The following is a 24,886-nucleotide window of genomic DNA, read 5'->3' as shown; positions in this document are numbered from 1 at the left end:
CGGGACTGCGCCGGTAGCGCAGCGCCGAGAAGGGAGGGCGGGACCGCCGCGGAGCCGCAAAGGGAGCGAGGGGGCGCGGCCCTGCGCGGGGATCCCTGCCGGGCGCGCCGCTCCCGGGACGCCGCCCGGCGCCTGCTGCACGGCGCCGCCAAGGAGCCGCGCCGCACGGCCGGGGCTCGGCGCCGTCTGCCCCGGCTCCTCCGCACCTGCGGCGGCGGAGCGGGGCGCTGCCCTGCCCTGCCCTGCCCGGGCGGGGCCCCTCCTCCAGGAAGCCGGATCTGCCGCATCCTTGTCGCCGGGCCGGCCGCGCTGTCCGTGCCGCGCTGGGCGCCGCCGCAGCGGCAGCATGCGGCCCCCGGCCGGGCCCCGCCGCCCCCCGCCGCTGCTCCTCGTCCTCCTCACGGTGAGTGCCGCCGGGCCCGCACCCGCCTCGCGTCCCGACCCGTCCGGGCGTCCGGCGGGGGCCGGCCCGAGCGGCCCCGGGCGGAGGGCGCCGGAGCCGGGTCCGACGGGGCTCGGCCGGGGCCGCCTCTCGGAGCCGGCTGCCGGCCCGGCTCCGCGCCCCTCCCAGCCCCGCGGTGACCGGGCCTGGCTTGCTGCGATGGGGACGCCGAGTCGTCACATCCAAGCGCTGAGCTTTCTGCCCTGGGTGACGATGAACTTCTAGAGGGGAAAAAATGGAGAGGCTTTGACATCTGCTTACAGATGCCCGACTGAACATACTGCTGCACTGGCTTATGGAAACAACCGTGGTTTCGGGCCAGTTATTAAACTACTTTTTCATCTTTTTTGTTACTAAGCATAAGCTCTGGTCAAAATCTTTGTGTGCCTGTACCATGTTGGTGCTAATGGAGAGCAGCAGGTCAGCACCCTTTTTTGTCATGTCTTCTTTTCACACGTGGTAAAATGTAGCATGACCTGTTGGTGATTTGCAGGTGAAGAACTGCAGTTGTCTTCAGGGTTTGTGCAAACAGGTGCAGGTTTCATAAAGTTATGTGGAATTTCTGCAAGGTTGAACTCATGGTGGGTCCTGTTGACATCTCTAGTAAATGAAAGAATACTTGCTCAATCATTTCTGTATTACTGCACTACTGAAAATGTTAAGTTTCCTAATGCTTGCAGTGTTTGCCTCCCACTTATCCCAAGATCTGATGGCATGACTTGGGCTAATTAATTAAGATTCAGCAGAATTTAAGAAAAGAAAAAACAAAAAAACCCCATTTTTATAGCTTTAATGGCTAAATTGCCCCACACACAAAGCCTTTATGTCTGTCTTGTTGAACTTTGCCTAGTTCATGATAATATTTTGGATCAGCATAGCCGGCCTGTTTAGTGTGCTGGAAGACTTTTATATTTAAGTTTCATAATCACACTCAATGTGTAATTTTTTCATCCTTGTTCTATGTCAGAAGTGATGCACATTTAACTCTTCTTTGTCTGATGTAAGGGAAAGGAAGAAGCTTCCTCGCCAAGTAGGAACATTTTGATGATACACACTCTATGCACTGTGTAGTGGCAACCAAGTGATTATAGAGACTCAGCCATGGTCTGGAAGTTTATAGTCTGCAGTCTCTGCCAGGCCTGCACCATTGTGGGGTTGCTCAGGGTTCTTTGCTCCATGCTGTTTAGTGGATGAGCCTCCAGAAGGGTTTGTTAGGTGGGATGTAACAGCAGACTCAAATATACTTCGGGCATTTTGGCAGCACAGACCTCAAGTAATACCCAGGGACCAAAGAATATGAAGAAAAATGGGGAGCCATTTAGCAGATCAGGCACTACAGGAAAGGTACTAGATCAGCAGAGCTGAAGCTAAACTTAGGCATCCGCAATTGCATTGCATTGTGATTAAGTGCTTTAGGAACATTATGGAAATTGTTCTGCAAAGACATGGCTTTGGGTTTCAGAGCTTACTGAAACCACAAAATTTCTGCCATTCACTGGAAATCAGACGGACATATTCAGACATTGCTGCATATTTGTTAATGAACTGTGCCAGACCCAGGCTGTCTTTGCTGGAGTATAATTCCCATTGCTCTGTGTTGGATAACCACTGAACAAATCTGGCTGTGTGTGTTTTGACAGTAAGTGTGTGGTAAGCACACATTAGTACCCCTATGCTTTGTAGTATGTACCTGGTAGACTTTTGCATCTTGTGATAATGACATGGCATTGTGTTCATATAGTATAGTACCATCTTCCTCATGACACAGCCCCCTTATCACAAAGATTAAACTACTTACGAGTAGTCTTTATTGTAAGATCAAGAAATATTAATTATAACCATCAAGTACAAGAGGTTTAGGATAATTTGTTGCTACTGTCATGGGCTTTTAATGATCTTGGAAGTATTTAAACCAAAGAAGAATTGTGTTTGAAGTGAAAAAGAATAGTATCTTTTGTCAAGTGAAGCTCTGAAAGGTACTTGAATTAGTTTTAAAATCAAGGCTCTCTCATTAACTTTTATCTCTGTATTTGTGTAGGTGTTATTCAGCATATGATGTTATTCAGCCATACCATGTTTCAAGGGATACCAACTTCCTCTTGCTATTTCTTTTTTAGCCCCTTCAGTTTGCATAGTTTTTATAATAGCACAAAATCACAGAATATTCTGAGTTGGAAGGGACCCACCAGGATCTTTGAGTCCAACTCTTGAAATGAATGGCCCATAAAGGGATCAAACCCACAACCTTGGCATTATTAGCACTGTGCTCTAACCAATATGAATTTTGTGGAGGGGGAAATAAGGTAGAGAGGAAGGCTGTCACTCTGATGAGGCTGCCAAAATACTGAGTTGCATAGGGTTTGTGGGTTCAAGGTGTAATCTTGGTGCTTAATGTGTTTATTGGTGTTCAGCATCATTGCACATCTCACTTGCAGTGTCTCTTGTCGGGTACAAGAAGATAAAGAGCATTTGGTTGCAAGTAGGGACAAAAGAGTTTTGGACAAAAAAGTTCCCTCATTCAGTTATGTCTTCCAGTGTCTACCCTTAATAAAGTCAAGTTCTTGAAGTAAACAGCACCTCTGTGCATAGTTGTATTCCACTAGCAGCCTTTGAGCTCTTTTGCACCTCCAAGGAGGCAGGGAACTGGGGGAAAAATAGCATTTGTTCACACAGGTGATCAAAAAATCCAAAAATCCTCATCTGTAGAGCAATGAAGCAGTATAGGACTTAGCTCTGACTTTTCCTAATATTTACACCTTCACAGATCTTACTGGCTTGATGTTTTTTCCATGTAGCTCTCAAGGAGTGTCAACATATTCTTAAGAAATAAAAAGCAAAATAGTTTAAGAACTTTTACTGATTCCTGTATTGGATTGCGGGCAAAGTCTAGTCCTCCAGGTGCACAACACATAATTTCTGTGGTTAGAAATGTACTAATGACTAGACCAAACCATTTAAATATTTTGGAAAACACAGTGAAAAAGACATCAATACAAGATAGGTATCCAAGATAAATTTTATTTTAATTTCTTTAATCTTAGCAAAGTTAAAAGTTACCAAGACACATATCATTTTGAGCAATCTTAATGAACATCTTCCCTGATAATCCTAAGTGACAATTGTGAATATTTTAGAAAGACCAGGGGACATGGTGGAGCTGCTGTGCTGGTGGCTTGCCCTCAGAGCTGAGTAATCCCCAGTATCCTTGGCAATGCATCAAGTTGGATGCTGACTGCAGGGCAGAAAGAAAATGAGCTGTTTGAAGCTTTAGAGAAAAGAACTTCAGCATAGAGGATAATGCTGTTGTATGTCCAGGCACTCACTCTCAAACTATATATAATGTACATAGCTATGGAGAGCAAAAGCTGAGCAAATTCAGCCTGCTGGTCTTGCTGCTCAGATTTCCAAGTCCATCTTCAAGATAGGAATGTGTCAAAAATTAAACACCTCACTAATATTAATTCATTCTCAGGAAGCCTTTGTTGTTACTTTGTCCTTCAGGGACCTGCATGACAGGTAACAAAATTAGCTAACTTTTTAAGAAGATACAGAAACATCAGGCTGTGGCAATCCTAGCAAACAATGATACATAATGAATATATGCCTGTACATTATCATGTACACTCCTTAGGCCTGATCCTAGGAGCATGTTTAAATAGCGTGACGTGTAAGCTGCTATCTTAGACCGGATTCCACTTGCGTCAGGGCTGAAGGGATACACCCTGTAAATACAGTTTGTTTGTAGAAGCATGTGTAACTTAGAGAACTTGATGTAGGGACATTGTTGCCATTAAAATCTTGATGGTGGCTCTCCAGTAATCCATGTCTACTTGCTGGGTAAAAGAAACCTAATATTTTAAACTATGATGTATATATGCTTGTGCAGTGTTCTGTTATTACTGTGAGTATATGAATAATCACATAGATTCTCTGGTTAACATATCTGTGTTTTGGGTTTTCTTCCAGAACTTTGTGGTGTCTTTTGGAAAGAAGACATTACAGACAACGGCAGTTACTCCACAGTTTCAGAAGAATATGGATTATGTAGATTTTATCTATTTAAACATTTTAGAAAAGAAAGTTCTTAACAATTCTGAGGTTTCAGTTCAGTATTTATGTTCTAAGCCTTGTATTGTCAATTTAGAAGCAGTAGCTTCCTCCGAGTTCAGGACTGGTGTACCAGTGTATAGAAGGAGATGGAAGGATGAGAAGAACCTTTATGTTAGCAGAACTCGACAAGTACACTTGAAATTTCCAAGCATCATGGTTTACAGAGATGATTATATCATCAGAAACTCAATAATAGTGCACAGTGTGATACTCTATGCATGGATTAGCCACAAATCAGCTAGCAACTATGACGATGAACAGAATGAAGACTACCAGGCTGCGGTTGCCAAGAACTACACATTTTTAGAGGCAGTTCCACCTTTTGAACGGCCATATAAGGACCACAAAGTTTGTCTTCAGTGGGGTGCTGACTATTTGTGGATGCTCCAGGCCAATAGGATACCTCAGTGCCCTCATGAAAGTGGTAGGTCCAATGTCACTTTTTTTCCCCCAAGGAAACAAATAACATCTCTGGTAAGCTGTTAAAAAGTGCCTACTGGTAGTAAATAGTAAATATTACATACAGTGGTTTACTTGGGAAGCATTGTTGAACATGTAATCTCCATAACTGCGGGGTTAGAGCTGCAAGTTACTGAAGCCATCCTGCTCTTCAGATTGTTTCGTCACAGCCAGCCTGGAGGTTGGTAGCAGCCTGGCCCCCTATTTTCTAAGCATATTCAGACAATTTTAGTCAAAACCCACCAGAGTCAGTGGACACCGTTCCGTTATCTTCAGAGAAAATTTTTCAGTCCCTTACTGCATTAATTCAGAACCAGTTCTGCAGTTCATGCACACATAATTTTCACAGAAGTAGTTTCCTTCTGCTTAAGATGATGGCCTCACACTCAGAAACATATTTTCAAGTCTTTGTAGTGAGCTAAGCTTTACAGCAACTCTTTCTTTTTCTTCCCCAGAGCCATTAAGAACAAGCATTTTAGGAAAAAAATTGTAGTTTTAAATAAAAAAAATGTGTCTTGCTAACTGTATAGATTACTGAAACAACTTTGCTTTCTAGATTTTTTGAGTTCTTTTTTTCTGCCTCCCTATCTCTAGCTTTGCACTTGCTGACAATTCTTTTGCTCTCAAATGCATGCTCAGAGCAGAACCTAGAAAGAAGAAGAACATCTGTTTCTAAATGGTTCTCTCTGAACAAATCCCATAATGGCATTTGTGTCATTTATTTTCACTATACTGGCATTGGTAGCATTCACTACATTGGTAAATACTCTGAAGAAAAACAGGGAACATCTTGCTTCCTTTAAGGGCTTTCTAAAATACGTGTTGGAGACAGCATGTGATATCTGACAACACTGTGAAACATCTTATTGTCTGTATTATCTATTTCTATTACATATTAAATCAGTTTAATAGACAATAGGAGGAAATACTATTCAAATTCTGTTTCTTAAAATGATACTGTAACAAATTGCTCAGGGTTTGGCTTATTTTGTTGTTTACTTGGTGTTTTTTTGTTTGGTTTTTGGGTTTCTCCACACAAGCTGATGATATATCATGGTCTTGAAGATTTTTCTCCCGTTTCTTAGGAGGGGCAGCTTTATCAGTTTTATTACAGGATTATTCATACCAGTTAAGAACAGTATTGGTATCTATGCTTGCATATAATACAGAGAGGCACAAATGGAGAGCAGGTCCAAGAGATGTGGAGAAATGTCACTTAGGCATAGCCAAAGATAGATGAAATTTAAGTGAATAACATAAAGTAGGACTTCTTGTTTATTAGTATCTTAGATTTAAATAAGTCTGTTCTTTCCCCATTTCTAATGCCATCTGGAAACAGGCTCAATTTCAGTTTTTGTGGGTTATTTAGTCCAAGACTGTAATGTATTTAACAGCAGCAATTGAACTTGTGTCTAAGGACTTACTGAGAGTTTGTGTTAACTTTGAATCTGTTGTGTGATTTAAATGTTTGACTGTAGGAATGTGAGCTGATTAATTAGTTTATATGCTTTCTGTCTGTCAGATTAAGAAAGTCTGTATTTTGCAGATGGTGTGCAGGTTCTCGAATTTATATATGCTTCCAGTGGAGAAAAAACAGGAATTGTGAAGAAATTTGAACAGTTTGAAAACAGAGAACTTGAGACAGTCAGACAACATCAGATTGATTATCCCATGTAAGTATAGGCGAGTAACTGAACGGGGCTGTATTTACTTTTTAAAGGATATAAATGTACTTAAACTCTTGGGCTTTACCACAAATTAAAGGAATACTGCCTACTAATTTGAGAAAATATGCAAAAGGAGCCTAATTAGCATTTCCTTCTGATTCCAGTTTTGGACAGGCTTAAGCTGAACCTCAAGAAGATACTTACAGTATGTGTTAGTGCAGTGCTGTGTAGGAGATGCCACTGAATGTTTAACTGAATGGCTTAGATACAGTTAGGAGGCTGAGTTAGCTCTTACCTGCTGTCATGATCACATTGCTGTCTCATGACTGACTGGCCTGGGGTTTTTTGCAGTACAAACAGATCTGCATTTCTAACATTGTTTGCAGACCAAGAGCGGAGTAGGATTTCTTGGAAGGGCAAGCAGCATGAAGCAGCTTTATCCCTATAAATTCCCACTCTAGTTTATTTTGCACTTGACAAGCTGCTAGATAGAATCCTCTGCCTAGATAAGTCTTCCAGATTGAGTTCACTCCATTTCTTTCTACCATTGCTGTGTAAACTCTCCAATTTAGACAGGAGTACAACTCCTTAGCCCCTGTACACTATTCAGGTACAGAGGAATCGCTCTTGCAAGGTCATCTTGCTCTGCTCTGGTCCCCCTTCCCAAAACCTCACAACTCTAGTCATATTTTGCAACTTCAGGGGAAAAGAGATACATAAATATACCTCCATTCTACCAGATGCTCTCACTCTGGCAACATTATTACAAAAGTAGGAAATAATTACAGGAACTGGAACTTGCCTGCTGGTTTGTATTTGGCCTGTAGCCTCAAGAAGAGTGCCAGGATGACTTGCCAGGGAGCACAGGTTGCATGCAAATTACTAGTTCTCAAACCATAACTGAAGCCATAAATACAGAACAATTTTTAGCTCCTGGTGTCTTCTGGATGAGTGACAGCCTGCTGCTCTTTGCTCACCAGCACAGTTGCATTCTGCTTCTGGTACGGAGGCACTTAAGTTCTGGTTTAGAGTATATGGCATACATTTATCCATCTTTTTATCTGCTCCACACAGTTCTTGCCTTCAGGTCATGTCTTCAGTGTGTGTTGTGGTTGTGTGACAGCCTGGGGTAGTTCTGTTAGGAAGAGAGTTCTTCTCTTCGGTTCTTTTTCGGTTCTGCATATGTGAGCAGTGTTTCCCCACTGTACAAAAGGTTAGCAGAAGTAGATGGATCTAACTGAGATACTTGTTTGGCTTCAGTCAGGGATTTGTAAAGAAAGAGAGCCCAAGATACGTAACTGTGGTTTGAGCCTGCAGCAAGGACAGGCTGGGACTGTAAGGGACTGCTGGTGCTGTTTGGCATTCTGCAGCAATGGGGATATGACATGAGTCAGCATTGTCCCAAACTCTGTCCCAAGAAATGTGTCCAGAACAAACAGAGTCTCCGACTGGCAATCAAGGATTAAATGGAGACTGAGGCATTTGAGTTTGCTGTATTGGCAGAGATGAAAGTTGAAAATACCAATATATAAGAACGAACACACGAACAGTATTTCTAGAAGCACAGTGTTTGCCTGTAGGTCCTAGCAATCAATATGCAAGTGATTGTCATTTACAAACCTTTCTACCTCACCATGTATCATCTATGGAGAAAATGGTGTTATTAGCTGTTTAAGGCATAGTTTCCATTAAGGAAAACTTAATCACCCTTGAATTTTTTTTAAAGCAAGAGAGCAGCTGTTAGGCTTTTAGACCAACAGTGGTTTAGTTAGGAAAAGATACAAGGTACTCAATTAAGCAATTTTTTTGAGAAAAAAGCAAGGCAAAGTGACTCAATACTAAAGTATTATTAAAAAAATATTGACCATTTTTATTAGTTACAGAAATGCAAAAATGGACTGTCCTTTATAAAAGTTACTTTTCTTAGTAACTTAGAACTATTTCATCAGATGTGATAATAATTATAATGCTTTGCTGAATTGTACATTGCAGGTATGATTTTCAAAGTCAGTCAGCATTGACCTAACTGCTGTGGCAATGTTACAGAAATAAGAGATCAAATTTCTGTTAAGAGCATGGAAGCAGATTTAGTCTGGCACAGAGGAACTCCTTAAAATTAGATATTGTGGTATAAATTCTGCTTTTAGTGCCTCCACCAGGTTTGAACAGAAATTTCTAAGTACATAGTGCTGTTGGTGTTTGGTTTTTTATTTTGCACTGTTCCATAGTTTGCAGAGGTGCCACCTTTATTTGTCCTGTGATACTTCTGTGACAGCTATCTGTACTGTCCAGAGGATGGACTCATTTTAACTGCTTCTCCCAGGCATATTTTCACAGTTCACTTTTAGTACAGAAGACAGAGCTTATAGTTTTTACTGGCTACGATAATCAAGATGACAAGACCATGCATCTGGGGGTTTGGTACTATAGTCTCTGTGGGGGAGGTTGGCTCCAATTTGTCTTGGTTGTGTTTTCAGTTCCTTGGTGGTGTAGGATCTGGAAGTAGCTCTGACCTGGCATTCTGGAATTGATTCAGATAAACACTTCCTTACTCTCTTCTGTTGTTACCAAAAAAGTCTGTGGTTAGAGATCTAAGATCCAAGAGTGTTAAGTGTGGTTTTCCTGAAGGTTTTTACTGTATAGGATGTGTTCTATTCTAAAGATTACATTTATGACACAGATTTGCTAAATTAAAGTGAAATGCATGCTTTTCAAATTTTATAGAGAGCTTTCTCATCAAGAGTGAATTTTTTGTTCATTTTTGCTCATACAGGTTCACCATTTCAATCTGGCTATATCTACTCCATCACTGTGAAAAGGACCTCTGTGGTATACTCTATTTTATTGATTCAAAAGAAATGTATGGTACTCCTGCTGTATTTCTAAATGAAGAAGGTAAGGGATATTATTAATGACTTTCAGAAGAGGTCTAATACAGTTTTTATTGATCTGTGCCTAGGAATAACAGTTAAAAAAATATATTATCAGACCTATTTTGTGAAATTGATCCTTTGCAAAATGCTTATTTTTTATGATATTGTCTGAGTAGGAAAGTAGCTCCTAAATTAACAGGAGAAAATGTAGTTATTACATTTAGGAGCATCTAGTCTTTGCTAACTTCAGGAAATGTCTGCTTTGTCAGAATAGCCTGAATCTTACAGCCAGGAACTTAGACTGAGATTAAACAATCTCACCTCAATGAACAAGCTTTATTATTATTATTACTGAATATTTTAAGTTTATTCGTTTAAATAATATTTAAGTTATTATTTTACGTGTTATTTTAAGTTGATCTTAATTCCTGTATATATATACAACATGAAAATTTTGGTAATTGGAAGTAGCCGCAGAAAATAAAGAACAGAGTACAAATACTTTTGGTAGAAATTTTGCTCAGAAAAAGTTCAAGTCATTCAAGGTCATGCCTACATTGCAATGTTCAAGAGTGAGTCTGTTTCCCTGATCCAGAAGAAAGTTAAGAGGTAGCACTGTCTTAGTCTTGCAACACTTGCAGTGAGGGTCTGTTGCTGTCAGAAGAGGGCTGGGAGCTGGCTGGGAGGATCACAGAGGAAGTAAGCATGCAGAATTTTAAAAGTGCACACCTGGCATTCTCATAATACATTTTATTCCTCCTTCTTTGCAAGTTTGACAACTGACCTCTTCCTCTCTGTTATTTTTGTCATTTTCATTTTCTCTGTCATGTTGCCAATTTCAATAATTAATTTATCCATTATAAACTGGATGCTTTTCTTTGAAGAACAACAACAAAAAAATGAAGGTATCAGCTTAATATGAGATTTGCCTGGCAAAGCTTTAGGGCCAGTTTTATTCTCAGTGTTAGACTAGATTATTATAGTAGGCTGTTCTGGTCTTAAAAGCTCAGACCATGAGAGTAGCTTCTGCAGGTCCAAGAAGGGAGGGTAGAGTCTTCTTGTACTTGATCATTGCAGTCAAGTGCCACCAGCTGAGTGCTGGATGCCATTGTTTACTGGTCCCTTCTGCTGTTTACTGCAAGTCACAATAGCTTTCTGATGTTTGCGATCAACTGTGACAGCCTCCCTTAGATTTAGTCTGGTTAACCCTGGTTTTCAGGCTGTGGTTTTCAGCCTGTGGTGGGAGCCTGAGCATCAGCTTCTGAGATTGTAACTGAAATGTGGGGCACTGTCTGTGGGACTCTCTGGGAGCTGATGGGTGCTCAGATTTCTGTTGGTGGTGAAGAGGATGAAGAGGACAGAATCACTGTAAACAATGCATTAGTAAACCCATTCTTGCTGTTAACGTTTCTGCGGTGTTTATTTCCTTTTTCTTCCTTTTTTGCTCTCAGGTTATGTGCATATTCAGATGCATCTCGTGAGAGGGGATGACCTTGCAGTGAAAACTAGCTTCAGCCTTCCTCTGAAGCAGTGGTTTCGACTGGATCTCTCTTTTAAGGGTGGACAGGTATCCTTGCTACTGAATTACAAACTAACTCCTTAACAGCTGAGGTTGAGAGAAGCACTGTAAATTGTATGTGCTTACATAGCAAAAAAAATGAAGAATCTAAAACTAGAAGTTGTGAGGGGATGTTCAGACCATCCAGCTTTGGAAAATCAACTTTGATTGAGTGGGATTAAGTGCACCCTCAGCAAGTTTTCTAATAACACCAAGCTGTGGGGTGTAGTTGAGATGCTGGAGGGAATGGAGGCCATCCAGATGGACAAGAACAGGCTTGAGAGGTGGACCCAGGTGAACGTTGTGATGTTAAGCAAGTCCACGTGCAAGGTGTTGCACCTGGGCTAGGGGAATCCCAGGCACAGGGTAGATTGAAAACAGCCCTAGGGAGAAGGACTTTGGGCTGTGGATCATCAATAATCATTGAATCCTTAAGGCTGGAAAAGACCTCAAAGATTATCGAGTCCAACCTTTGACCAAACAGCACCATATCAATTAAAAGCACAGCGCTGAGTGCCACATCCACTTGTTTCCTGAACACTTTCAGGGTTGGTGACTACACAGTTAACATGGGCAGCCTGTTCCAGTGCTTGACAGCCCTTTCAGTGAAGAAATATTTCCTAACATCTAATTTAAACCTCCCCTGGAGCAACTAGTCAGTGTAATAAGTGTACATATAACATTTTTTTTTTGTAATTAATATTTTGTGCTCTTTTAGATAGAAGTAAGCAGTGTTGGGAAGAATTTGAAAAGACATCATCATCAATCTTTTACGTAAGTAGCATTTTCCTTTAGTGGAGTAATATGTGTGTGTATGTTCAGATACAGAGAATGGGAGAAGGATAACACAAGTTTGTAACTGAGATTCTAATTGATTTTGAAAATGTGTATGGTCTTTTTCTACAGTATGCTTTCAAAACCAGTTTGCTTTATTGTGCTTACATTAAGCATGAGCTGAATATTTTTTTAATGCCATGAGTTAATGTAGTGCATGATCTAGTACTAGAGTCTGATAGCCCTCACTAAAAACTGATTGGCAGATCAGTGGCATTAAGATCAGTCTTCAAATGAACTTTTGGCCTTACTGAAGTATAGTTTTACTGTTGCTGTGATAGGTAGTATTTCACCAGGGAAATGGTTACTTGCTTTGCTTACTTAGAGAGCAAAATATCTACCAAAAGTATTCATACTCTGTCCTTTATTCTAAGCATCTGGATATATTTTAAATGGACTTCTAGTTGTTTTCTTTCACTATAATTTAAGATGGACTCTTTCTTGTGCAAGTAATTAAAAAATGACACTGTTAATAAGGGAACTACATAACAGTGAACTGCATGGCAGACTTCAGGATTGTTCCTTCTCTGCTATGCTTTAAATCCAGAAATTGATAAGCTGCAGATGATAACTCTAGGAGACAGATAATTTAAATTTTCATATGCTGGTTTTAGAAAAGTGAAAGGAAAAGTAGAATTAAAAAATTGAGCTAAAGTAATAATGCATAAACTATCAAAAGATATTTACAGGTCAGAAAAATAAAACGCCCTGCTGGTTTAATATGCTTGTAGACAGGGAATTTGTTAAGTTTACTCCATAAATTGTCACATTAAATTGCAGAGTCAATTTTGAGAATAAACAAATGACAAAAGAAAAAAGTACTTGCAATAAGCTTAAGACCATCAGTTACAGAAATTCTGAGAAATACTAATTTCTCTTTCTTCTTTCACAGTACCTCTAGATAGTCAGCTTACTTCTCTTTCATGTTCTCAAGTTTTAGGGAAGATTTCTATTATGATGACACTGCTGGATACTTTGTTCTGGGAGGCAGTGGGTACGTAAATGGTATTGAAGCATTCTTTGGCCCTGTGAAATACTATCGCCTCAATGTGTTGGAAACAGAACAGGTAAGCAAAAGCACTGCTTGGAAGTGCTGAAATATTAGCAGCCAACTATGACTATATTTTATTTTTTCAGATGGAGTGCTCATCAAGTGATAAACTAGCTATGAAACACAATAGTGCCTGGGAACATATGTCATATATGATAATTTACTGTTGAAATCTAGTAGTATTAGTTGCCATTTCAAATGCTAAAAGATAATACTTTGGGAAGTGAGTGTGTAAAACAGTGTTTATAGATCTGTATTTAATGAGGACATATTTTTCACTACTGCTTTGTTCTGAAAGTTTCTAATGATACAGTGTTTATATATTTGATATATTTGATGGATATAATTGATGAATCAGTTTTGGAAATTAATCTGTGATTTTTGGATTTTGCTGACCATTTAAATAGGCAATGGTCTACTGTGGCCAGCATCAGGTTGTCTGACACACTAACATGATGTGCCAGATAAGCTGATTGTAGTGAACAACCTGTTTCCTTTTGTTATTTGTGTACAATGCAGCTTTCCAGTGGAGCATACACAACAACAGATGGGATGTCACTTACCCATCATTTGCCTTTTTACAGATTTCTAATCCTCTTCATGACAAAGACACAGTGGAACAAATTGAACTTTACTACGAGAGATGTATGGACATTCAAGAAATAGTTTATGATTACAGATATATTGTAAGGCAAGGTGAAAAAGCACACAGAAGTTGTAAGTGTTGATCTATAACATGAATTTTAAACTGTCATCTTTGGAGACCTGTTTTCTTTCCTTTAACAATCTGGATATTGATCATCAAAAGTAAAATTAAATTCAGCCATAACAAGAAAAAAATGCAATTTGAAGAGTTTAGTTTCATTACTGGTAGCTAGAACTGGGGTTTTGTCTCTGCAAATACTTTTGTGTCATGGAATAAAAGCTTGAATCGTCTTGATTTGTCTTCTCTAGTAAGACAGGTGCCTAAAGGAACAAAGAAATACTCTCAAGCTTTCACGTATGCTATGCAATTGCCTTACTTCCATTTTATTTTCAAAATAACCCTATAGGAAAATGAGTGGATTTTGCTAGAATGTTTCTGCCACAGTTGCCTAACATTCAGTAATTAACCAGAGTTTCCACTTTGGTGAAAGGAGAATGACATAGCTTAATTGTTTACTGAAAATTAGCTTATGTTTCTAATTAGAATTCGATTGAATGCATTGTGACCAGAGTATGTGAGAACTCTAAATATATTTATAAGTGTCCTGTGCTAGCTGAGAGAGTTTTTAGCTTTGTGTTAAGGGTGTGCTCATCTTGTCCATGAATTTTTAGTTTGCTAGAAATTTCTTTTTTCTGTCAGAAACTTATTTTCAAGATGAAAAGTCAGCTTTCATATCTAAATACTTTGCTTTCTCTAGATTACTGTGAAAACTATTATTTGGAGCTGATTCACAAATATGGAGAAAAATCTAAATGTGATGCTTTCACGTGGGGAAAAGAGCTCAGGGAAAAGTACCACACTTTGTTCAAACTGTTACAAGAGATGGATTTCAGTAGTCCAGATGGTAACGATGTTTCTTTTTTTAAATTATTCTTAAATAACAATATTTGTTGTGTAGTTTAGTATCATTTGACTTAATGTATTATACATTTTTTTCATATTAGCTAACTTAATAAAGGAGTGTTAAGTAGCTTATATGTTGTAATATGCTGCAGGTGGAAGGCTGGCTTATTAGGTAGAAGGAGTCATAGAAATATCTTTGTAGTGGTTAGTTACTTTGAGATGGTCTTTTGGATTTTTATTCATCCTTCATATTCAATAATAACTGTTTCTCTAGGAGTTTTGTCTGCATTGAGAATACCATTCAGCTTGAGAAATAACAGAATCTGTTATTCTGTCTGTTATTCAGTTTCTGGGGAATTTGGTTCCTAATTTTAACCCTTGCAGCAACTGTGTGTTCTGTATTTTATTTTTAGTGTTAGAAGATGGAAGTGATACAGTTGTAGAAGTTGGCCGGAGGATATTTGAGAAGGTTGTGAAAGGTCTGTCCAGTGCCAATGGCCTCAGCAATTTGGGCTCCTCTGTCCCTCTCCTGGTGGATTCCAGCTGTTGTGGATACCATAAGGCTTCCTATTTCCTTGCAGTTATATTTGAAACAGGGCTTGGTGTGCCTGTGGATCATATAAAGGTACTGTATTTAACATACGCTGTTATATCTGTGAAATTCATTACCTTTAAAGACTGTTAAGAAATGGGACGATCCATTGAATTTAAAAAAGTGAAATGGCCCTCAGATCCAGGTGGTTGAAGGGATTCTTCAGTAAAGCTACTAATAAATATCTTTATGGCAGTGATATCTTTATGTAGGCCTGATGGTGGGAATCCTTATCCTGCTCAAGCAGAACAAGGATATAGTAAACATCTGAAAATGATAGTAAAGTGAACAGCATAGAAAGTACTGCTTTTCCTAGTCACTGAGAAGCCAGGATGAGTAACAGCCCTTGAGTCACCCACAGTCATTTGAAGACAGGTAGGAAAAAAGTCCCAGATCAGTGCAAATCTAAAGTGGAAAGGTTACATAGTGCAGTCAGGAAAAAAGTCTGATTTTAGAGTGTGCAAAAATGTGCCACTGAGTATATTATGGTAAAATGAGCAAGGGTAACCAAAGTAGATCAGTTTTCTTCTGTAAAAAAGTGACTGTGCCTCAACTGAGCAACTGCAGAGTTTGAGAACTCCTGACCTCTTAGGCAGGTTACAAATAACTGAAATGTTTCAATGTGTTCTAGGTCAAAGAAAGGGAGGGTGTTTGTATATCAGGGGAAGTATGTGGTATAATAGTAAAATATAAAACACTCAAAAAGAATAGCTGATCTGTCTGTTGTAGTTAGAGGACACTAAATCAGAAGAACCTCTTGCAGGCCAAATAGAGACAAAGCTTGCCTGTAATTCTTCAAAAACAAGAAACCTTAGATAGGAACATTTGTTATACCCTAATTATAAAGTATACAGTGCTTATTATGGAGGCTAAGTCATTTCATCATTGGATCTCCTTCAGGTAGTGTAGGAAACAGTTTAATACCCAGCACAGATGGGACACCACTGGCTTTCTTACTGTGCAGGTGAAAATAATAGTAGTGCTAAAAACATTTTTTTGGGAAATGTGTGGTGCATGGACCAATTAACATGTACCTCAAGGGAGATTTGTGCTGAAACATTATCAGCCATAGATTCCATCCTGCTAGTCCTGTCAGATCCTGAAGTGCTGTTTGTTAGGTTCCATATGTTTCCACAGAATTCAGTGTGAAAACTCCAACTGGCGTCAGTGGGACTAGTTAAGTCACTGCTGAGTATAAGAAGTGTCAGAGTATAAACAACACCGCAGCAAAATAACATTAAAAAATTGCTGCACATTTAGCGATGACAGAATAAATGCAATATTTGAAAATTATTTAGAGGCTAGTTTTTCTTTCCAGTGTTTCTGTGCAAACACAAGACATTTTGACTACTTTATGGCTGTACTTGGTTCTGTAACTGTGTTTACATAATATAGCTAGTATATTAGCTACCAGTATGAACATTCTGTTCCCTCTAAATTTCCTGCAAAGTGCTTAACTTGTGAAATGTGCAGTGAGTTCACTCTTGTTTATCTCTGTTGATTTTTGCCAGGGACTGCTGTATAGTTTGGTTGGTGCTCAGGGGAACGAGAGACTTTCTGTGATGAACCTTGGTTATAAACATTACCAAGGGATTAATAACTATCCACTTGATTTGGAGCTGTCATATGCTTATTACAGCAATATTGCAATAAAGACATCCTTGGATCAACACAATATAAAAGGGGAACAGGTAAAAGAGTTATAAGTGTATCTGAATTTGTTTTCTGTGCAAGTTATTTTTTATATCCGTGTTATGTAGCCAGAAGATTTTTGTCTTGATTTGCAAATATTGGCTCATCTGATTCGTGTCCCTGCCTGTGGCAGGGGTGTTGGACTAAATGGTCTTTAAAAGTCCCTTCCAGCCCAAATCATTCTATGATCCAATGATTGCTAGAAAATCCCCCAAATTATATGTAGGTATCATTACTATTTTTCTTAGGAAGGGGGAATCAAAATCAAAATGAGACTCAAATCCTCAGAATTGTCCACAAGCCTGTCGTTCGTCCAAGCCTTATTCTTGGCCCCTGAATCCTCACTCAGATTTTTAATTATTAATATAATTGGATGTGTTTATTAAGCCACTGATCTGCTGTTTCAATAGACAGACATCATGAAGTTCCTGCAGAAGATGAATTGTTCTCTCTATACTTTAACCTTTTCTATAATCAAATATAATGACTTGGTTGTTAAATAGTTATCTGATAAAGTTACAATAAAATTATTTTAGAACAGGCTGCTAAACTGGAAGTAACACAACTTTATTTGTAGAGAATAGTCAAGGTAGGTTAGTGCTAGAATCCTGGCTTATCAGAAAATATGATTATTGTACAAAAAATAGATTCTAATTGCTGAAGAACTAAAATCTGGCAGACTTACCTAGATAAGAGTGCTGTGGGTCAGGTCTTCATCAAGCTTTCTGCCAGTCTTTTTTTAATCTTTTGAAAGCAATTTCTATAGAAATACTAAAGCCTTGAACTACTTAAATACACTTCTTTGTAATTTTTAAGTGCATTTAAAACCAAAATATGGTTTGGGGTTTTTTTTCGGTTGTTGGTGTCTTGGCATATCTTTCCAGAGTAGAATGGATTTACAGTTTTGGAACAAAGCAGTAAATGTTTTTTACAGTGGATGTAAGAATGGTTCTTAATGCACTGGCCAACAGAGGAGTGATGAGAATTTTAAAATCCAGACCTGATAGTGAATTTTTTAGGGATAAGCAGGAAATGGACAACATTTTCATTTTGGTAGCAGGTGTAGAAATCCATTGTGAAATTCATGTGGAAGTTAATTTTTTTCTGTTCACCTACTCTTCAGGCATTTGTTGAAACTATAAGACTGATGGATGATGAACTGCTAAAAGCTCAAACAAAAGAAAATGGTGATGTCTTTATGTGGTTAAAACATGAAGCAACAAGAGGAAATGCAGCTGCACAGGTATAAAGCAATACATTTCCCCATTCTTGGTTTTAGACACACTCAGGAATGTACATCTATAGACCATGTAGGAAAGTTGCAGAGGTGAGCAGGCTTTTCTCCTTCCACCCAGAATTGCTTCTTTTTTCTGAGCCTGGACTACTTTTCATATTCCTGTTCAGTAATATCCAGTAACCATGCAAAAGCCATAAGAGTGATGCAAGGCAGAAGGGAAATCTTGAAGTCTTGGCAGCCTCCTTCTCTGATCCTTTTCCCTGCCTTTGTATTTGATACATTGCACTTACTGCTGCTCATCTGAGACCAGTAGCAGTATATTTTAATACCAAGCCATTTACATGGATCAAATCTGTCTGTCACTTACCTCTGCACTTAAATCAATCCAGACTGTATGATACTGACTGCTGTAAAAATAAGCCTGCTGTAGAGTTAGTATCAGTACATTCCACCACTGAAAAGCTCTCTGCATATTAGTCAGTTCTTTTCAAGCTGTTGAGGGTGTATACTAGTTTCTTCTCATATTTGAAATGCATCTAAGCCTGCAAAAGTCTATTTCTGTAATTCCAGTTTCAATACTTGCATTTATAGCATTACTACTTAAGTTGTTTTATTTTAGCAACGTTTGGCTCAGATGCTGTTTTGGGGCCAACAAGGAGTGGCAAAAAATCCTGAAGCTGCAATAGAATGGTATGCAAAGGGTGCAATAGAAACAGAAGATCCAGTGTTGATATATGATTATGCCATTGTGTTGTTTAAGGTAAGTCATATTTCACGTTTTCACTTAAAATCATCGTTCCTATAATGTGATGTTTTAAGTTATCTGCAGTGACACCCAATAAGAGTGTATACAAGTGCTTTTAGATTTACTCTGAAAATCCATCAATAGGTATGAAGTTAATGTTGATTTTTATCAAAAAGAGGCACAAAAAGTTTTTAAAGAGCAAGTTAAAAACAATCTTACTTTATTCCTATCCATATTCAGGATCAAAATACCACCCAAATTATGGATCCTAATTTTTCCTAATGACTTGTCACCTCAAGAATCCACCCAGCTAGTAGGCATAGGCTTTGGTGTAGGGGTGTAGGTAAAAGTTTGATCCTTTCTTAGAATGCCCTTTATTAGGATTTTTTTTAGTTGTAATTAAATTATTGCTGCATGCAATTAGTTTTTCCCTGCTAGAAGCAGTAGACAGAAGATGCTAAACTGAAGCATGACCTCACCTGAGTCAAAAGAGGTGTATCAGCTAAATGATGTCACCCATAAGACATTCAAGCACTAAAGCCTAGAAATATTGCTGAAGAACTGTCAGGTCTTCATCTTATTCCTTTGACAGTAGAGGGTTTTTCTCTTGAAAATGTTTGTTTAGGTTTAGCTTGTGTTAATTTTAAGCACACATAATATTAAGCACACAGGTAAAACACATTATCTGTTTTACCTGTGTCTGGAATTATTTTATGTGGACATCATAAGCTTGATGTCTGTATATTTCCTCTAGAGACACTCTTAACATCCTTTTTCAGGACAGTTGAGAGCTCTTAATCACTGCCAAACTGGGCACAATCTATGCCCCTTTGAATGCTGTTCATTCTTCCTTAGTTGATCAGAATTAAAGATCTGTGGTATTATTTACCCATAAAAATCGCTTGAATATACTGGTGAAATAATTGTTTCTAGACTGAATCATTGAGATATTGTAAAGCTATGAAGGAAGGATGAACACAAAACTGCTTGTTTTGTTGTAACTGTTTAAAGCTGAATGACAATTAGTAGGTAATAGTATCAATATTAAAAGGAATTTTGGATGTGCATAAGTGAGTTTTTATTTGTAAACAATGGTTATTTACAAATAAAACATTTGTAAACAATGGTTGTTTCACATATATGTTTCCTAGGGTCAAGGTGTGAAAAAGAATATAAAACTCGCATTGGAATTGATGAAGAAAGCAGCAGCCAAGGTAAGATACAATGAATATTTTATTGCAGCAGTTCTGTACTAGGTGCTAATAACAATGAACACTGATTTATATAAAATGCCTGTTACCATAATTCTGTGTCATACTGCTTGCTTCTTCCAGTGTCATATTTCACCATGAATGGTGAAAGCCTTATTTGCCCAAGCTGGGAGACTAGACCACTCAAAATCAGCCAAAATTTCTGTGAAAGAAAAAAAATTCTCTTTACTTACATCTTTTGGAACTTGATGTTAGTTAAGTGATTTACAGAGTGGATATTTGATCAATCCAGGAGTATGTTTTTGCCTCATATTCCTAAGCATTAAGGGAGAAGACCTGTATGTCCCAAAGTCTCCTGTTTTATTTCCATAGTAGGGAGAAACATTGACAGGCATCACAGAACAGAGGAGCCTCACTTCATTTAATGATCTAGGACAGCCAGGTTACTCAGGCTACGATCTGGTCCTTAGAATAAAAATGCAAGAGTACCTAGAGCTTGATTATGACAGTTGGACTTCAATGCTGACCACTATCAGAAAAGATTTGTGTCACTTCTGGGATTCCTTTGAAACAAGAGAGACTAACTGATTTATTGCCTGTTTGGAAAAGGCTTAAATAAACTGAGAGGCTTTTATGATGTTGTCATGGTTTGATCAAAATTCCCTTGATTCAGAATCTGAGGAACAGCTTCCTGGAAGACTCCTAGAGACATCAATTTTTTACTCTCCTTGAACTCAAATACTTGGGTTCTTATGCAGAAACAACATCATAATTATTGAAAAGTTTAACGGCTCTTGCATTTTAATGTGCAAGTTAGTAACACTGCTGGCATACTTACAGCCCCGTATGATCCACCAGTTTATGCAAGGAAGTGGTGACTCATTGCAACAGCAATAAAAACTGTCTCAAGATTTTCTCTTGAGCCAAGATGCAAAAATGCAACTTCGTAACAGCAAGTAGCAATATCTTGAGTTGATCTGTATGATGTTGGTGAAATGCATTTTGAAAGCAGCGTTACAAAGTTCTGCATATGTTACTTTCTATTTATTCTCAATGAATTATTCTGGTTTAAAAGAAGTGGGTTTTTTTATTGCTAATCCCATCAACCAGTTTCTGGCAGTTCATAAGAATAAGAGTTTGTCTTTGAAGAGGAGACAGGGGAAAAATAATCGCAGTTTGTTCTTGTCAACAAGTGAAAGTCATGGCTGAGACTCGGTAGAATAAAATGATACTGGAGTCTTATTTCTCAGTCTATATACAAGGCCACAGGGAAAAGTAGTGGGAGTAAAAAAGTCCCAGAAGTGACAAAAAACAGAATCAAATGTGTGACCTGAGACTGCTCTTCTCCTTCCCTAAGGGCTTGCCCCAGGCAGTGAATGGATTAGGATGGTACTACCACAATTTTAAAAGAGACTACAGAAATGCAGCTAAACACTGGTTAATTGCTGAAGAATTGGGAAATCCAGATGCATCATACAACCTTGGTGTCCTATATTTAGATGGGATTTACCCTGGAGTACCTGGTAGAAATCAAGTGAGTAAATATTTAATGGTACTATTTCCTACATTAGGGCCCAATTTAGAAGTTTTTGCCTCGTTCTTGAGATTGCTCTGTTCACCCTAAGTTGGACTTTGATACCTTTTATCATAAAGAAGGATTTTACTGGGGGATTCAGTCAGATTGCTTAGAGAGAGAGATGTTGCTCAAATATCTCAGTCAAAATTATATGCCTGTGTTTGTATTCTTTTAATTTAGAAACAAAACAGGTGCAGGTTTTACTCCTTTCAGTGGCAGCAGCCAGGAAGGATCGTGTGTGCTCTCACATCATGTGACCTTTCAGTTCTCAATTTTGGATTGGAAAGTTTCCAGGGAAGGGATTCCACAATAACTGAAAGGAGCACAACCTTGTCCCTGAGCCCATGAACAGCAATGCTATGTTCACATAGCTTCTGTGAGCCTTAGAGCTGCAGTCAGAGGCCTCCAATCCAGACTTGCAAATGTAACTATTTGATAAAGTCCTGGTAGACAGCAGTATTTTATTTTGTTTTTCTGTGACAGAACCCATTAACATATGTGCAAAATAAATTTTTCCCTAATAGGAATGATCTACTTCATTTATATTTCTTTTAATTAACTTGGAAGTGTATGAACAGCAGCAAAAATATAGTGAGGTAGACTGTAATAAATGTTGGCAGACTTCATACTTAGAGCTGAAAATTTTTTCCAGTGTGGCCTTTGAGTTCTAAGATCTGGATATACTCCAGACAATGAGCATTTCTGCTGCCAACAGCAGCAGAGCTCACCAGCATGTGCATCTGGCAAACACATTTTCCTTCCCCAGGGACCAAAAAATACATTTCAGAGTGGACTGATTTTAAGAGTACACCAAAAAGTGCCCAGGTTTCTTTATTCATCAAAGCCAATGGCAAGAAGGAGTGTGTAGTCCATGCTCACTAACAGAAAGCATATATGGATGGTTAAAATTTTCCTGAAATAAATTATTTTGAGTTGTATTGCTGGTTTGGTTTACTGCACCAATTCTCTTCCTGAGGGTAAAATGTGGAGTCACACAGCCTTCCCACTTCTGTAGTTTTGGCCCTGCTTACTCATTCTGTGTTATCTTCTATAAACCAGTTGTAAAGATTTGAGCACTGTGGTTGTGATCTGCTGAACATACAGAGAATTGCTGCTGCTCCACAGTCTTCATTTGGCATTGCAAGTCCAAAAATTCTGTTCTCCAGGATGCCTTAATAATCTTCCTACTAGTGAATAACTAATTTTACTTTTGTCAATGCATGCAAGACTTTTGTGTTAGTAAATGTTAGTTAAACATTTAGACACTTTCCTGTTTGATGTTTCATATATTACCAAATAGATGTTTTTCAAAACTTTTGCTAGCCGAAACCATTAAAAACTTAGAATTCATTTAATCTAAGTACACTAACAGTAATTAAACTATCTTACCCTCATTAGCTAGCTACCTATATTTATTCCTTTGATGAAAAGGGTCCTGAGGAAGAAATCTCAATAAAGATTAATAATGCAGAGTTGGTAATTGTGTCTTGTTTCTTCACAGACAGTTGCTGCACACTATTTCTATAAAGCAGCCCAAGGAGGACATATAGAAGGGACTTTACGATGCTCTCTATATTACATCACAGGAAATATGGAAGACTTCCCTAGAGATCCAGAAAAGGCTGTAATGTAAGTAAAGAAACCATTTATAAAAGGAGAATATATTTCCAATGTGATTATTTTGAGTATTGGTGATTTTTATGTCTGTGGCCTAAATACCTTTTACTTCAGAGTGCTTACCTCCATGGCAAAAGGTTCTTCTTCAGTAATATTCTTCAGTAATAATTGATCTGCATGAGTATATGTATTATTTAGATGACCAGTAGATTTTAAGAGCTATTGAGTACTTTTACTACTTTTTTTAACAAGAGCAACTCAGAGAGATTGTATTAAACAAGTCTTTGTATCTAACAAAGCCTTGCTATTTTTTTTTTTATTCTCAAGAAATATCAGTGATGTGGTAGAATTGGCATTTTGCATGAAAAATAGGCAGATAATTATTGATGGCACCTATTAACTTATATTTGTTTTCTTAAAAAAAACATTGCTGAAAAAAACCCATAGGATGTCTCTAATACATTCATAGAGATGAATGGACTTCATGTTCTCAGTCAATTGTTACAGGATTGATGCAGTGACTACTGTTAAATCCCATCGTTTGTCTTACAGAAGAAGCTGGATAGTGATCCCATATCCTTTTGTGTTCTTTGAGTCTATGTGAGTTGGGATAACATTACTGGAGCATGACCATTTTTTGTTTGTTCTATTCCACAGCTGGGCAAAACACATTGCAGAGAAGAATGGCTACTTAGGTCATGTAATCAGAAAAGCTCTCAATGCTTATCTGGAACTTTCATGGTATGTTTCTTCTGTTCTCTATATTTTCTATTTTTCACTTGCTTTATAGCAAGATAAAAGAATTAATAATGGGCCATCACCACAAAGAAAAAAAAAAGCAGTAGCGCTACAAAAATCAGTTGCAAAACATCCACTGACATAAAGGGAAGGAGGACTTGACCCAAAATGTAAGTCAATGATTCTGACAGAATCAAGTGAAAAACAAGGAGTTTGTAGTGTGAAATAATTTTATCAACTGTGGTTCTCATCCCATAATATTTGTGTAATGTGCACTGGATTAACCAGAGGAACACCTTTCATTTTTACTATTCTCTCTGTTAGAATTATCTCCTTTTACCTTCTCTCTTCTGTATATTTCTGTGTCACAAAAAGTCTGGTTGCTGGATTAGATTTGTTGGGTTTGCTGTGAATGGTTAATACTGTTTTTTGTGTAAGTATAATATCCAATGAGCCAGTCAAGACGTTTCAAAATATTGTCCAGGTTAATGCTCCATCTTATCAGCCTTGTAGGCTTGAGCATTGGATATTGTGTGTGCAAACATCAGACTGTCATATGCTATTAAAACAATGGCTCATTTAGTCCTGCAGCTTCCTCCTGTAAGTACTAAACTAGTGCTTCAGGCTAAGGAGATCTACAAGAAACTGTCAGTGGACTGTTCTGGAGTAACCCATTCCTAGAAGAAGTGTCTTTTCAGTCAGTCCATCACAGACATTTCTTCTTAGACTTGAACCCACTTCTGAACACTGAAAAACTCTGTTGATAGTTTTGTAGCGTGTTCTGTTATGCAAGCCTGTGACTCTGCCCAGTTCACTTTGCAGTCCACAAGTAGATGACAGGTAGAGAGAGCACAAAGATTCCAGAAAGTCTGGGCTCAACAGCTAGGAGGGAAAATCTCTTGGAGTCCTACTTGAGATGCGAGGGTGTAAATTGC

The 24,886-nt window shown here is 38.4% G+C and overlaps 1 protein-coding gene across 1 annotated transcript in view; it reads left to right on the top strand.

Moving 5' to 3' along the window:
* The first annotated feature begins 243 nt into the window (after positions 1–243).
* The window catches only part of SEL1L3 (SEL1L family member 3), a 33,262-nt gene continuing 8,619 nt past the window's right edge, over positions 244–24,886 (top strand). The window contains exons 1-17 of the mRNA XM_021554455.3: positions 244–403; positions 4,409–4,976; positions 6,558–6,684; positions 9,452–9,573; positions 11,003–11,118; positions 11,828–11,883; positions 12,878–13,010; positions 13,579–13,711; positions 14,398–14,544; positions 14,957–15,168; positions 16,647–16,826; positions 17,951–18,070; positions 18,684–18,824; positions 19,961–20,023; positions 21,378–21,554; positions 23,098–23,225; positions 23,871–23,954. Of these exons, the coding sequence (XP_021410130.3) occupies positions 347–403; positions 4,409–4,976; positions 6,558–6,684; positions 9,452–9,573; positions 11,003–11,118; positions 11,828–11,883; positions 12,878–13,010; positions 13,579–13,711; positions 14,398–14,544; positions 14,957–15,168; positions 16,647–16,826; positions 17,951–18,070; positions 18,684–18,824; positions 19,961–20,023; positions 21,378–21,554; positions 23,098–23,225; positions 23,871–23,954 (2,564 nt within the window). The 5' untranslated portion in view covers positions 244–346. The remainder of the gene's footprint in view (positions 404–4,408; positions 4,977–6,557; positions 6,685–9,451; positions 9,574–11,002; positions 11,119–11,827; positions 11,884–12,877; positions 13,011–13,578; positions 13,712–14,397; positions 14,545–14,956; positions 15,169–16,646; positions 16,827–17,950; positions 18,071–18,683; positions 18,825–19,960; positions 20,024–21,377; positions 21,555–23,097; positions 23,226–23,870; positions 23,955–24,886) is intronic.

This window comes from Lonchura striata, chromosome 4 (assembly GCF_050655825.1).
Source record: "Lonchura striata isolate lonStrDom1 chromosome 4, ASM5065582v1, whole genome shotgun sequence".
Lineage (NCBI taxonomy): Eukaryota > Metazoa > Chordata > Aves > Passeriformes > Estrildidae > Lonchura > Lonchura striata.
This window is presented reverse-complemented; position numbering and strand designations above follow the sequence as displayed.